Consider the following 16,998-nt stretch of genomic DNA (forward strand, 5'->3'; position numbering starts at 1 on the left):
ATTTTGATGTTGATGAAGAAGCTCCATAGGTGCAAATACCCATGTTGTTTTGTGCCTGGCCACATCGAGGCACCCAGGATGTTCACAGGAGAGACTGAGATATCGCCACGTGTTTGTCTGTTTGCGTCTTTGTGCATCTGTGTCTGCGTTTTTTGCGCACGTATCCCTCGTTTCTACCTCTCCAGTCAGTTGTTAACTAGGTGCATGTGTGAGGATGTGTAAAATTGACTGGAATGCTGTGCCCTGCCAAACCCCCCAGCCCGATACCCCCCTGGAGATAAGTGAGATAGAACAGGGGATGTCTCGCAGATCACTGCCCCAAGACTGGCACACCCGTCTCCCTCTTTTTTTCCCTCTTCGTTCTCCTCAGTCAGGGGATTTTCCTCCTATATGTTACCTTTTGCATTACCTGCATAAAGGTTGTTATTTGAAAGTAGGCCTAAATTTAATACTTAACACTTTAATTTAAATAATCGGCTCCCAATGTTTTGCACTGGATCCCTGGTAAAAGTGTTTTTGTTTATTTATTTTTGTGTCTGCCCACCTGAATATTAATAATATGAAGAATAATTGTATTTATTTAAATATTTATTTATTACAAATAATATGCAATATTTATGTTTTACCTTATGTCATATTTTTGTCAAAGGGCTTTAGCAAATCTGAAATTCTGTCAGATATAAAAATACTGTTTTAATATTCTAAATATTAAATGAGAATTTCTTAATAATGTTTAAATTAGTTTAATTCCCATCTCCATTCACATTCTTTCTTTTTTTTGTCATCTGGCCATCTTAATATTAATAAAATAAAGAATAATTGTATTTATTTTATATTATTTATTTATGTATTTATTTATACAAGTAATATGTAATATTTCTGTCTTAAATTATTTTAGGTATTTTGCTCAGAGGTCTGTAACTTATTATTATTATTATTATTATTATTATTTATTATTATTATTATTATTATTATTATTATTATATGAATGTATGCATATGATATGAATATTCTAAATATGAAATAATACTAATAATTTCTTATTAATGTTTTAATTAGTTTAATTCCACTCTCCATTCACATCCTTGTTTTTTGTCATTTGCCCACCTGATTATTATTAATATTAAGAAAAGTTTTATTTATTTATTTATTACAAATATATAATATTTCTGTTTTAACTTATTTTATATATTTTGTTTTGTCCTTTTACCTCACTAAGTCAAAGTGTTATAAATGTTATAAATAAGTATTATAAATATTAAATAATAAAATGTCTTATAATGTTTAAATGATTTAATTCCACTCTCCCTAAACATTAATAATATAAAATATATATATATATATATATATATATATATATATATATATTTTTTTTTTTTTTTTTTTTTTTTTTTTTTCCCTACATCAAAGGGCAGTAACAATTATGAAATTCTGTCTGATGATTATTTGTCATACAAATTATTTCACAGGGTTGAAAAATGTGATTATAATATTCTAAATATTAAATAATATTTTTTAATCATTTTTAAATTAGTTTAATTCCACTGTCCATTCACATTCTTTTTTTTGTCATCCGCCCACCTAAATATTAACAATAGAAAGAATGATTTTTATTTATTTATTTGTTTACTTTTTTTTTTTTTTTCAAATAATATGCAATATTTCTGTCTTAACTTATTTTATATATTTTGTTTTGTCCTTTCCCCCCTAAGTCAAAGGGATTAAAAAATTACAAAATGATTATTTGTCATACAAATAATTTCACAGGGTTGAAAATGTGATTATAATATTCAAAATATTAAATAATATGATTTCTTAATAATGTTTAAATTAGTATAATTCCACTGTCCATTCACATTCTTGTTTTTTTTTAATCTCTTTCATCTGCCCACCTGAATATTAATAATATAAAGAATAATTTGGTAACATTATAAATAAGGTTTATTAGTTAACATTAGTTAACTACATTAGTTAACACGAACTAAGAATGAACAATACTTCTACAGCATTTATTAATCTTAGTTGATTAATTTCAAATGTATTAATTATTAAAATCACAAGTTGTGTTTGTTAACATTAGTTAATGCAATGTGAACTAACATAAACTAACAATGAACAACTATTTTAGTAACTAACATTAACAAAAATGAATAAATAGTGTAATGAATGTATTGTTCATTGTTTGTTCATGTTAGTTAATACAATAAAGCTAACAAATGACACATTGTAAAGTGTTGCACATAATTTTATTTATTTATTTATTGCAAATACGCAAAAAATGCAATCTTCATTCTTTTTTCTTTCTTTCTTTTTCTTTTCACCAATAATATGCAATATTTCTGTCACACTTTATGTAGTTTTAACTATCCATTTCTCATTAAAAATAAATAAGAATTTTAAAAAATAAGCTGAATTGCTTTGTATTTACAATGTAACAACCTGCATCATGAATTTAGTGTGAATCAAACTCTTGAAGTACCAGAAAATACCAGAAATATGTTCACTTAAAATGTTCTTATTTGAATATATGACCATATGTAATCAAGATTTAAAGTGCTCAGTGATTGTTGTTATCTCAGATACGCACGATTTGGTTGAATAACTGCAACATGTTTACCTGATTAATTTGCTTACAGTCGAAGATTCGAGGGGTAAAGGTAGTGGAAATGCAGTGAACTTTACTCTTCTAGTTTAAACATCCTCTGATCCAGTTTACCTCAGTGGGTGGAGATGTTGTTTGTAATGTGTTTAGTGTAATAAAATTAGATATCTTAGCGAGTCTTCAATGCGTTCATTGTGTTCTATGGTAAATATTTGTTTGCACCTCATCTCAAATGACTTATGTCTTCCTTTAGCACACATCAGAATGCAAAGGAAAGCTTACATGTAACTTTAACATTTATTTAGAAGCAAACAGCAGCCAATCCAAACACATAAGTGACTCTGCAACCTCTCTGATGCCGGGAATAAAGCAGACATTCTGCCATGAGTCCCTCTCGCTCAGTTCTTTGAAATATGACTGGCACACTCTGTTTTGCCTTCAAGCTTTGATATTCTAGTCTACAGATATGGCTCATTCCCTAGCCACCTTTTTTTCAACATGGAAGTGAGCCTATATGGGTGAAACTTCCAGTTCATTAGTGGCTATAGGGAAATAAGGAGAAGAATAACAACGTGCAGTAAATGGTTAAATTGTTTGCACTACAAACCAGTGTGCTTATAATTAAGATAATACCTTAAAATACTATGGTAAGGAACAGCAATTGGCAATATCAAGCAGCAAAACGAGCTACACGCGGATGTGACCTGAAGCCAGACCCATAAAATGTACAAATGGCTAATATCTATGGGATTTTTTTCACTCGTTTTATTGTCCAACAGGTGAAAAATTGTTAATGTAGATAACATGTGACCCTGGACTACAAAACCAGTCATAAGGGAGAGTTTTTTGAAATTGAGATTTATGCATCTTCTGAAAGCTGACAAATAAACTTACCATTGATGTATAGTTTCAATATTTGGTCGAGACACAATTATTTGAAAATCTGGAATCTTAGGGTGCAAAAAAAAAAAAAATCTAAATATTGAGAAAATCGCCTTTAAAAAGTTGTCCAAATTAAGTTGTAAGCAGTTCATATTACTAATCAAAAATTAAGTTTCGATATATTTATGGTAGGAAGTGTACGAAATATCTTCATGGAACATGATCTTTACTTAATATCCTAATGATTTTTGGCATAAAAGAAAAATCGATAATTTTGACCCATGCAGTGCTTGTAAACAATATGTCGCGTAACTTTACATTTACACTACCAGTCAAAAGTTTTTGAACAGTAAGATTTTTAATGGTTTTTTTTTTTTTTTTTTTTTTTAAAGAAGTCTCTTCTGCTCACCAAGCCTGCATTTATTTGATCCAAAGTACAGCAAAAAATCTGGAATCTGAGGGTGCAAAAAGTTCAAATGAAGTTCTAAGCAATGCATATTACTAATCAAAAATTAAGTTTCGATATATTTATGGTAGGAAGTGTACGAAATATCTTCATGGAACATGATCTTTACTTAATATCCTAATGATTTTTGGCATAAAAGAAAAATCGATAATTTTGACCCATGCAGTGCTTGTAAACAATATGTCGCGTAACTTTACGTTTACACTACCAGTCAAAAGTTTTTGAACAGTAAGATTTTTAATGTTTTTTTTTTTTTTTTTTTTTAAATAAGTCTCTTCTGCTCACCAAGCCTGCATTTATTTGATCCAAAGTACAGCAAAAAATCTGGAATCTGAGGGTGCAAAAAGTTAAAATGAAGTTTTAAGCAATGCATATTACTAATCAAAAATTAAGTTTTGATATATTTATGGTAGGAAGTTTTCAAAATATCTTCATGAAACATGATCTTCTTTACTTAAGTTCCTAATCATTTTTGGCATAAAAGAAAAATCGATCATTTTGGCCCATGCAATGTATTGTTGGCTACTGCTACAAATATACCTGTGCAACTAACCACTGTTTTTGTGGTCCAGGGTCACATATACTAATAATAATAGCTCCACTCTATCGGTATCATCTCTATACAGTACTGTCAGAGTATGAACTCTGCTTTTATTTAACTTCTTGATTATTATGAAGTATGTTCTTTATACATGTATGTGACCTACGACATCAGCTGTTCAGCCTTTCCATGGCCTCATGGGAAAGTAAAGTCTTGGCAGAAGCAGTACGCGGTCTGGGTATTTTCATTCTTTTATGAACACTTTGGATTTCGACTTAACAGTAATTTAATGCGTTTTTTACATACTATTTAGTAGGGAAATAGGCATATTCAGACCTAGTATTCTTTTTGCAACCACCACTAATGAAATGTGGAAAAACCCTTAGTTTTCTGCACAGAAGGCTTTCATTCAGCTTTCCCCATTTCCAAAAATCATTTCCTCTGTAAAATATAGTGCTGAATTAAACTCTCCAGTCTGAAGGAGCAAACATTAAGAATGAACTAACTAATGAAACATGGCCGTAACTTTAACTTATTTCAAACTTTTTTTTCTTTGCTTTGAGAAAGGGATCAAATTGATTACTCGCCTTTCCCCCCCTTTTTAGTATGTAGCTCTCAGTCTTGTGAAACGTGTTAACAGTGCTGGATGATATAGTACACGGGCCATGATTAATATTATAGTGTTAGAGCCGTGCGGATGTGTGATCATACCCACACTTCCTCTTCACTCAATGGAAGCAAGTCATTTGAGGAGATTTTCCTTACACACACACAACACACATGCTTTCTTCATGTACCCACGCACACACACACATGTATGCACTTCCTCTATAATCATCACTGTGAGGAATGTCCTGATGAGAAAGGATATTAACACATCTCTTGGCCAAACGTTTAGTCTGCACGAGATCTGGATCGGTCTCTCTGAATAGCTGCCAAGGTCATCAAGGTCAAGCAGCTTGTATTTGCTCATGAATCTTAAGATTTTGTGTAGGAATATGTGTGTGTGAAAATCCTCTGTGATGTTCTGAGTGCTGAGTGGGGAGCAGTTTTATGTAACTAGGCCTGACTGAAAGTAGTATTGCTACTAATTTAACTTCCATTTTTTAGCAGCATGACAGTAGCTCTGGTGATTTAAAAAAAAAAAACCCAACAAAAAACAAAGTAGTATCTTTCAATTACAGCACTGAAAAATTCTGATTTATTTGAAAGAATCGGTTTGCTTGCATTATACTGGTTAAAAAGCAAATAATTGACTGATACAAGCATGTTACTTAAATCCCAAGAATCGATTAGTCTAGCTTGTTTTCAGAATGAATACAATCCAATAAATTGCAATAGGCTTTGTGCTTTGTTACTTTTGATAGGAAACAAATCTCAGATTTTAAATTCTTGCCATTTTATTACAGTATTCAAACAATAAATACCATTTACCACTGTTTAATGTGGGGTGACAGATCACTGTGGAGCCTCAGTTTAAGAGAAGCGGCAGCGCAAAGCACACACAAACTTATAATTTCCACCACTTCAATACCAGTTTCAGCTCGAAATAAACATGAATGAACATCTGAAGGTATGTTAAAAGAAAGAGTACAACTTACTGAAATCTGCATCTTGTCTTATGTAATCGCTTAGTCACTGTTTCAACCATGGAAAGACCTAAGTATGACAGCTTGTAAACAATGTCACATTTACACTACCAGCCAAAAGTTTTTGAACCGTAAGATTTTTAATGAGTGAGACTTCTTTTTTTAAAGAAGTCTCACCAAGTCTGCATTTATTTGATCCGAAGTACAGCAAAAATAGTAATTTTAAAAAATATTTTTACCATTTAAAATAACTGTTTTCTATTTGAATACAGTTTAAAATGTAATTTATTCTTGTGATGTTAAAGCTGAATTTGTAGCATTACTCCAGTCACATGATCCTTCAGAAATCATTCTAATATTCTGATTTGCTGCTCAAAAAAACATTTATTATTATAATTACGTTGAAAACAGCTGAGTAGAATTTTTTCAGGTTTCTTTGAATAGAAAGTTCAGAAGAACAGCATTTATCTGACATAGAAATCTTGTGTTACATTATAAATGTCTTCATCACCACTTTTAATCAATTTTGCCAAATAAAAGTATTAATTTCTATATTTTTTTTTATTTCAGATGAATGCTTATCTTTGAATCTTTCTGTTCGTCAAAGAATCCTGAAAAATGTACTCAACTGTTTTAAATATTGATAATAATAATAAAAAAAAATGTCTTCAATAGTTTCTGAAGAATTGTGTGACACTGAAGACCGAGTAATGATGCTGAAAATTTAGCTTTGATCACAGGAATAATTACATTTTAAAATATATTCAAACAGAAAGCAGTTATTTTAAACAGTAAAAATATTTCACAATATTACCGCTTTTGCTGTATTTTGGATCAAATAAATGCAGGATTAGTGAGCAGAAGAGACTTCTTTAAAAAAACATAAAAGAAAATCTTACTGTTCAAAAACTTTTGACTGCTAGTGTACCTCAGAAAAAACATTCAGTGATCATGAACTCGTTACTCAGCTAGGAAAAAAAAATATACATGTATACAAATCAGTTCATTTTAACCTTCTACATTATAGTAATGTAGGAACCGACTCTCATACAGCATTAGTTGAGAGTTTTTTTTCCTTGAGAAAATTTGGCATGTACTATACCTTCTATATATCCAAAATGATCAATATCGAATTGGATTGAATCGCAAGCTTATGAATCAGAATCTAAGCGAATCTTAAAAATTTGTGTCAAAACCCAGCCCTTAAGTACAGCTAGACAGTCATGAAATAAAAATAAAAACAGACAGGGTGATCAAACCTGTAAAGACTGTGGTTAGATTATACACTCTTAAAAATAAGGGTTCCAAAAGGGATGCCATAGATGAACCATTTTTGGTGAACAGTTCCTAAAAGAATTTTGAAGAACATTTTAAAAATATAAAGAACCTTTTTCGATTATAAAGAACCTTTTCTGCTTTGAAAGGTTCCATGGATGTTCTTCATGGAACTGTTGATGCCAATAAAGAACCTTCATTTTTAACAGTGTAACAGCAGCACATCTATGTAGATTTCCTGTATGAGCGGCCAGTCATACTGTTATATAACCCTTGTCATTAATTACAAATATGTGACCTCTGAATTTCACAACTGACCAATCAGAATAAAATACTTCAGAGAGCTGAGTAATTATGTATATACAATTTGTAATTATGCCTCAGAAACAATGAGGAGTTTTGAATAAATTAATCTAGATTAGAGTAACAGAAACTTGAACAGTCTGATTCTGTCATAAGCTACAATTTCAGTGTACTTTCCTTAATTCCTGCTGAGATGTTAAATAATGTCAAAATGGAAAAAAAATACATCACTAATGTGTATCCCACAGCTAATGTTTTATTAAACTGGGGACGCACTGTATGATATATTCACAAACCATTTCAGCACATAGAATGTAAACCCGAAAACAATGACATCATGGCGCACCATTAAACTGTTAGTAGGAGTGTACATCCAGTAAATGTGAACGGGAACAGATGTAATCCTCACGATCTGGTTGCTGTTTCCGTGTTTGTACGAGCACTGGCCTTTGAGGTTGTGGCAGTGTTTCTGGATGTGTGTTTAATTTTGATACTCTCCGTGTTTAGTAAACCCGCAGAGGCTGATGTGTTACGCAAATGTTTACCAAGTTATGTTTGCACTGCCTGATTTATTACAATTTTGTAACATGCTAATCCACGTGTGTGTCTCTGTTGTTGTCTCTCCGTCTCTACAGCCAACGGTATGTACATGGGAGGCCAAGAAATGAGACTGGTCGTAGAAAGAGACAACGCAACCATACGTCAACACCTCAGCAAGGTAATGATTACACAACATTTGAACAGTAGATATGAATGACGTAAACGCTAATTTTAAATTAGCCTTTGTTTGGAATAACTATCAGTTATATTAATATTATGAAGATGACTTTTAAGTGATTTCACTAACTGTTTTCTTCACGTAGGAAAGAAAGAAACATTGAAAATATTGTTTGAATAAAATGACAGTTTAGAAATAATTGTTAGAATTGAACAACTGATTTTAAACAAACTCCAAACAGTCTTGAGCTGATTTGTGTCCAATACAAGAACATCTGTACCCTACAGTGGATTACATGAGATGTTGTGTTAGTCTATCACTGTCTATAATGCATGAGGCAAAGAAGTTGGTCTCTTTATAAATCAGATAATGTACACATCCAGCGTCACTTCTAGAAATACATTAAAACATGCATTATTTTTAAAGGGAACTCCTGGTATTACAACTTGTATGGCTTAATATAACATAAATGATGTCTCTTACTGAATCATGTAGTAGAAAAACCATGAAAGATTTACGTTACTTAAAAAAGCCACGTCATTTTATATGTTTTGGACTATGGGGGCGCCTTTTATTTCAGTTACGTCAAATGGTTGCACTCTGTGCACCTGTTGCTATCTTTACTGCAACGCAACTCGAAAAATAAAATACTGATACGATGCCACATTGTGTGACTTTTGGTTGTAATTTTCAGTCAAAGGGCAATAAGAGAAGTTATGTAAGTCTTCACTGCTTTCCTAGTGATAAAAAGAGGAAAAGAATGAGAAGATGCCTGTGGATCAATAAAACTTCCTAAAGACCCGTGTCTTTGTTTTCTCCAATGTAGCCCTGATGCCTTTGAGGCTTTTAGTGGGCCATAGCTACTGAAAGAGATTACAAATGGCAGACACAAGAAACGCTAGATGCCATTCTGGCAGGATGTAAACATGCCGACACTTGTCATGACGCCGCAGCCACTGAAGGAGTTTCTTAGAGCAGATTTCACTTGATATCTGGGGGCATTTAGACTCCTTGTGGGGAAAAATCGATGGCACATCATTTGGTTTAAGCCTACGCTTACATCTATCGCCACCTGTAAGCTTTTTCAGTAGCTGTGCTCTACTAAAAGCCTCAAAGACATAGGGCTAAAGTGGAGAGAACAAATACGCAGGTCTTTAGGAAAGTTTTATTCATCCACAGGCATCTTTTATTGTTTTCTCCTCTTCTTATCACTAGGAAGGCAGTGAAGACTTGCATCGCTTCTCTTGTTGCACTTTGACTGAAAATTACAACCAAAAACTGCACAATGTGGGATCGTATCAGTATTTTTTTTTTTTTCGAATTGTGTTGCGGTAAAAAGGTAGCACCAGTAGTACAACCATTTGACACCATTGAAACAATGGCGCTCCTAAAATATGTATAAACCAATGTGGACTTTTTAAATAACGTAAATCTTTTGTGGATTTTCTACTATATATTTTAGTAAGAGACATAACAGAAATTATATTGAGCCATGGAAGTCTTAATACCCGATGGTCCCTTTCATACAAATAAATATTAGAATTATGTAGGGATTCACTGAAATTTAAATCATCTAAAAATTTGAATATTCTACAGCTGATAAATGGCCAGTAATATTATTTTATACTTTTTTGTCTGAAAAAAAAAAACGACTAAATAAAAATGCTACAAGTGAGTTTAGGCATCACAACATCTTAATGTACAGTATGAAAATGGATATGAATTTTTACATTTGCTAAAGATCACATTTAAGTGTAAAATTAAGTTACATTATTAAGTTATGCACAATTAAATATGGAGTATTGACCGATGTATTGACAAAATTGACCGTTATTGATTAAAAATCCTTAAAATTATCTATCTTTTAGTTCGCCCAAAAATGAAAATTCATTAATTACTCACCCTCATGTCGTTACAAACTGTTAAGACCTCCGTTCATCTTAGTAACACAAATTAAGATATTTTTGATGAAATCTGAGAGGTTTCTGATCCTGCATAGATGGCAACGCAACTACCACATTCAAAGCCCAGAAAGGTCCATGTGACATCAGTGGTTCAACCTTAATTTCATGAATGTACGAGAATACTCTTTTGTGCGCAAAGAAAACAAAAATAACGACTTTATTCAACACTTCATTCGCCGCATGTTTGCTAAAGCAGGTGTCGGCATTGTGATGTAGAATGCGCTGTACTTTATTTACAAGCAGAGGAAGACGCATGCTGTACGTGAAACAGTTTTCATAAACATGTCTGAAGATTTCAACAGAGAGGATGACTTGCAATTTTTGCCCAGTCTTACTTATTTAACCAGAATATACAGATGTTCTACTTTAGAACACTGGCTCCTGCGTCAGGAGCACCAATTAATGACAGAATTTTCATTTTGGGGTAAACTAACCCATTAAAGTAGAGGTTTTTGTTCATATTTGTGGTCATTTTTCTGTGGCCAAAATGTGGACGCATATTTAGATGATTGTAGTAGATTCAAAAAATCACAGAAGTAACTTGCCAACAGCATTGTTTCCCATGCATGGGTGTTTTTACTGAAACAATGAGATGACACAGCTTTCCTTAATTTCCTACATATTAAGGACGCTGATCAAAGAGATTGTGGAAGCTTCTAAATATGTTAGACGCAGATGAAACCCATGCTGACTCACCCTCAGAGAGCTGATAGCCAATCAAAGAATATCAGATCTCAAAGCACTTTCCTCCAACCCACTCTTCCGTTTTGTCAGCGGATGCATGGGTGGAGGAACCATGTGTACCTTTCAGTACCGTGGTGTGATGCAAAGCAGAGACTGCGTACACATGCAGAGGGAGGAGGACGGGGCTGCTGATGGTCTATATCTGTCATCAGTTAAACAGGTGATATCTTTACTGCTCTTAAGAGTCACAGACTCAAGACATGCGTCTTATGTTACACATAGCACCTCGACTTGAAGAAATTCCTTGTCGAAGCTTCAGAAAATCTCTCGAGCCTGGAAACCGATTGAATTAATCCTGGTCTGATCTGTGCATCCCACCCGTAATTCCACGGAGGATGGAAGCTCTTGTTTTCCTTCCTTTTCTCTGAGCATTGTCTGTATGGGTGTCAGAGTATGTGGCGTTCTTTGGTATCGGCTTCGCAGTCCGTCTTGCTTGCCAATAGCGATGCTAGAATAATTTTCTTCCGAAAAAGCTGAAGGTGAAGACAGGAGGTCATATGTTTAAACCCCTCTCAGCCTTAAACCACATGCATCTGACTCCTCTATTAGATTTATGGGCTGTGGTGAAATCGATCAGGCCGACAGATGTAGAACCCATCACGATTAACTGGTACAGTCGGCAAAGGCCAAACATTATGCAGTTTGTCAGAGAAATCATGCAAAGCAGTTGACAAGAGAATTTGATCTTTCTATTGTGTACGGCTCTCGAGGTCTCACCAATAAATAGCCTTTAGAAATCTGCACGGGTGGTTTTTCCTTTCGTATTGATGTTATTGGCACCGTTCAGCTGAGGTTACGGCAGCCTAACTAAAGGAAATACCCTTCAAGTGTCCACACTGCTGTCCGAGGGGACGTGGTGGACGTAGTGGATTTAATGTCAATCTTTCTTAAATTTTGTTTTATTGAAACACAATCTTGATTGTTTTCCCATTTGGATCTTCTGCGAAGCTCTCAGTGTGCCTCGCCTTTGTTAAAGACTTTCTATATGATTTATTAAGTTATTCTGCTTTATAGATTTACAGCATGTGATGAACTTTATCTGCCAAAGATATGAATGATTATATTTTAAGTTTTTGACTAGAGCTGGCAATGTGTTGCCTTAATTAACACAATTAATAATATAGAAACTCTCAAATCCCCTGATTTTTAAATGTATTTTATTCTATTTTTTAAAATTACACAAATTATCTTTTATATTGGGGCTTTTCTAAACAAATATTAATTTATGCAATTATTATTTACCATGTATAATGTAATTCGTTTCAATAAATCGTTTGATATTCCTAGAAAAAAAGTTTTTTTCGAGCTTCAAATTATGACATTTCATTCATAATTTGATACTTCTAGTTAGGGCCGTCACTAACAATTATTTTGTTAATCGAGTAATCGGTCGATTATTCTGAAGATTAATCAGGTAATTGTATTGTTATATATATATATATATATATATATATATATATATTTATTTATTTATTTATTTTTTTTTTTTTTTTTGGTACCTAAGCAAACATTAGCCTTTAAAATTATTTAAAATACATACAGTTGAAGTCAAAAGTTTACATACACCTTGCAGCATCTGCAAAATGTTATTTATTTTACCAAAATAAGAGGGATCATAAAAAATGCATTTTATTTTTATTTAGTACCTGAATAAGATATTTCACATAAAAGACATTCACATATAGTCCACAAGAGAAAATAATAGCTGAATTTATAAAAATGATCCTGTTCAAAGGTTTAATTACCCTTGATTCTTAATACTGTGTTGTTACCACAGATCCACAGCTTGTTCATGAGTCCCTTATTTGTCCTGAACAGTTAAACTAGCCAATGTTCCTTCAGGTCCCACAAATTTTTTCAGTATTTTTGTGTATTTGAACTCTTTCCAACAATGACTATGATTTTGAGGGACTCATATCCAACCATTACAGAAAGTTCAAACACTCACTGATGCTCCAGAAGGAAAACTGATGCATTAAGAGCTGGGGGTGAAAACTTTTGAACGGAATGAAGATGTGTACATTTTTCTTATTTTACCTAAATATTATATATTTTTTATTTAGTACTGCCCTTCAGAACGTAGGGAAGATGCTTACATGTTTCCCAGAAGACAAAATAAGTAAAATTTGCTCTGATCTTCAAATTCAAAAAATTTTCACCCTTAGGTTTTCACCGCACTTAATGCATTGTGTTTCCTTCGTGTTTTCTTCTTTTTACACTTTACTGCACAATCTAATCCTTCATTTACATTGATTAAACAACATTTAATTAAAATGTCCACTTAATCTAGACATCAAAACGTGTAAACTCGAGCTTTTATTTTGAAATGGCGCTTAACAGTTAGCATGTATTGTCCTGTGGTTGCATAGGTTTGTAAATGATTTACCTTTCAAATCTGATGAAATGGCACATGTTGCGTTTCCAGATGAACATGTTTGTGGCGATCTATACTCGTAAATGATAACAGTTCGTGTGGAGCAACATTTACTGTGAACGGGGCCGCTGTGACGCGCACAAACATATATCACATGCATGTACTAATTAAAGCACATATTTTCCACATATAATTGAATCATAGCATTTGTGAATTCAAAAGTATCATTATGGTTTATGATTTTAAATGGGTTTAGTATATCGTGCAGCCTTGTAAATCAGTCTAATAATGCGTTTAATGGATTCTCATCCGTGGAATGCGCCACTTCCTGTATTTTGCCAGCTACTCGACACGGCAAATTGCAGTCGAGGATGATTTTTATAAAAATCAAGTACTCTTAATTGAATCAAGGAACCGTGACAGCCCTACTTCTACCAGTGGTGGTCTAATTTCCTATGTAAATCAAATGGGAGGCCTGCTACTTTTGTTATTCTAACATCACAGATTGTGCCTTTAAAATGAAAGATGAGGTTTTTATCTAGCAGTGACATACAGGTACTAGCTCTTGCTAAAATGGCTGTCAGAAAAACCAAAAAGCCATACGATGTATTTATTGTTTTAGTTCTGCTCTCATTGTGATACATGGTCATAGTGGTGAATCCCACATACAGTACAAGAACAAACCTAAATCATGTTAATGTAACGGCTCTGCTAATTCTGTTCTCTTCTGTCAGCTTATTTTTTACTACGGAGCCACGGATCACTGGTGCCCTGTGCAGTATTACCATGATATCAGAAAAGACTTCCCTGAAGGGGACATTCGTCTGTGCGAGAGGGGTTTCCGGCATGCGTTCGTCTTGGATGCGGGGGAAGAAATGGGTAACATGACGGCAGAGTGGATCTTTAATGACTTGAGGACGCTCTGATTACCAGAGTAACATTTTATTTCACTTAATGTCTGTCAGCCAAATATTCCAACTGAGCCCCTGTGTGAGTTTTTTTAATGTGACCAATAGGCCTATTTTAAGACGTATATACCAATTTCCATGGAAAAGCATCAAGCGTGTCACAAAACACTTGACACTCACAATGGTGCTGTATGACTGATGTATTCCATGCATAAACTTGATTGTAAAATATCTGATATTTGAATTCTCAAATATGTGTAAGTAAATGTATTTTGTCCTTCAGCTATGCATCGGGTAATTTCAAGAGTCTCTAATTTCTTGGTCTGCTGTCAAGTGGACATTGCAGTTGTCTATTTGTGTTGTTGTCTATTTATGTATGATTTCTAAACACACAAATGTGCAGTGGGGTGCACTGTACATGTAAACTTGACTGAACCAGAAAGGTCACATAAGAATAAAATTCGTATATATGGTGACGGCCTGGAAAGAAGATATTGTCCTCTTAATGGGAAATGTATTTTTATAAGTTTTTAATTAATTTAATATTATCAGTCAGTAACATCAGAATTTTAACACATTTTAACAGGAACAAAAACTGTATTCTGTCCATAGAAGTTCATGTTGTTAATAAAAACATTTGCAGTTAAATCAATAAAAAAACTGGCCAAGAGACATACTTGTCTAATTTTAACTTTTTTTGCCCATTTGAATGTGATATTTGTACTTCTATGTATAGCTCTATTTAAATTTAATATAATATAATTACAAATGTTGAGTGGTATGTATAAAATATTATGAATGTTCAGCATTTAAGGAAGAAAGTTTCCCTGTTGAGAAAACCAGCATATGCTGATTAGGTATGTTTTGAAGCATGGTAGCTGGTTTGAGCTGGTTTAAGCTGGTTCTGTGCAGGAGCTAATTGCTTAACCAGCTTAGGACCAGCTCATGACCAGTTAAGGAGCAACTAAGGACTAGCTTAAACTAGCTCAAACCAGCTGCCATGCTTCAAAACATACCTAACCAAAAAAATTTTAATATTGTTTTAGCATTGCATATGATCTTTTAAAACTTGTCTTTTCGGAACATGTCACATGTGATTTGATTTCTGTTTGAGGAGAAATTATTTAATTATTGTGGCAGGAAATGCCTGTACTAGCATGGGTCAAATATGCTCCTGTCAGCAATGACCTGGAACCTTATACGACCACAAAATTATGAATTTTAATGAAGCTCAGACGAACTCTCATTTAATGCTGTAAAATTATGCATATTTGAGCTTCCTTTATATGAATGGACCTCACCATGGATCATTTTTATTTTCCAGACGGCATCAGCGGGACTCTGGAATAGTGTTTTACCTGTAAAGCTGCTATTCTCTTGGTTTGAGATGTATTTGGATTCTTTAGGCCCCAACTTGGCTCTTGACACCTCCCAGGAGTTTGCTTTATGGTGAATGGTGGAGCCAAAGAGGGACCGCTTATAAGAAAACCCGGCTGTAGGTTTGTTCTCCACTTGCATGGTTTCCTGGGGGTTACCAAGTGAAATATTTTGACAGTTTACCTCAACAGCCCAGGGACCAGTAATATTATTCAGTCCTCTAACCACCTCAGTCAATGTACTGAAACATCAAAACTCTCATATTTTACTCTGATGCTCAAAGTGACTTGATCTGATATGCCTGACCTTAAAGGAACAGTTCACCCAAAAATGAATATTCTGTCATCATTTACTCATCGTTCCAAACCTGATTGACTCTTTAGGACACCATGTCCAAATTTGACCTTAAAAAGAAAATGAACGAGAACTGGGACTGCCAAACTCCAAAATGACACGGAACCACCATGGAAGTATCATAAAATGGTCTGTATGAATCCACATATGAGTGCTATTTAGAAAATTAAGATCATTATTTACAAAAAAGCGTGAGATTCACCACTTTTCCTGCCGCATTCCTGAGAGAAGTGATGTCCAATCCCTGAACGAATCATTCTTTTGAGTCAGAACTTTTCAACAAATCATTTGAAACCAGTCTGAATGACTTGTTTACAAATCAGATCCTTGGGTTCTCAAGTTCAACTCATTGTTTCAACCTTGTTGAAACGATTAACAGTCCATTGATATGAGTAAATAACAGTCAGCTTCGAAAGATTTAGAATATAGTGCATGAGTCACTTGGACCACTTTTGTAAAACTTTTAGGGACTGTTTACAGGGATGAATTTCTGCATTTAAAAATAACATCCAACTGCAAAGGGCGCAGTATTGGTGACTGGGAAAGAAGGCAGGATTTCAACTCATTTTTTAACTTGGCAAAAAATAGTGACATTAGTCTAGCACATATTAAAAACAGTTACAGAATCTAAGTTACAATCTAAAACGCTACACGGTGAAACAAATCAGTGTTTTGCACTGTAAAAAAGTATTTTCTTACTAAACGAACTCCAATAAAATCTTATTTAAGCATTTCTACTTCAAAACTCATATTTTATTTAATGTATTAATTGACGTTTCTTTGCTTTTATTTGTGACACTTACTAGCAATTACTTGTTGGAAATTAACAAGGGCTTATGGCAAAAATTGCCACTAAAATTAACAAAAAAAAACCCAATAATTCAAGACAAAGACTTCAAGA

General features: G+C 33.5%; 1 protein-coding gene across 2 annotated transcripts in view; it reads left to right on the forward strand.

Annotated features, from left to right (window-relative positions):
* Positions 1-15,038, forward strand: part of ldah (lipid droplet associated hydrolase) — a 62,228-nt gene extending 47,190 nt beyond the window's left edge. For both annotated transcript variants that reach the window (XM_051134192.1, XM_051134193.1), the window contains 2 exons: positions 8,294-8,376; positions 14,193-15,038. In XM_051134192.1, the coding sequence (XP_050990149.1) occupies positions 8,294-8,376; positions 14,193-14,384 (275 nt within the window). In that variant the 3' untranslated portion in view covers positions 14,385-15,038. The remainder of the gene's footprint in view (positions 1-8,293; positions 8,377-14,192) is intronic.
* Positions 15,039-16,998: the final 1,960 nt, after the last annotated feature.

This window comes from Labeo rohita, chromosome 17 (assembly GCF_022985175.1).
Source record: "Labeo rohita strain BAU-BD-2019 chromosome 17, IGBB_LRoh.1.0, whole genome shotgun sequence".
NCBI classification, from domain to species: Eukaryota; Metazoa; Chordata; class Actinopteri; order Cypriniformes; family Cyprinidae; genus Labeo; species Labeo rohita.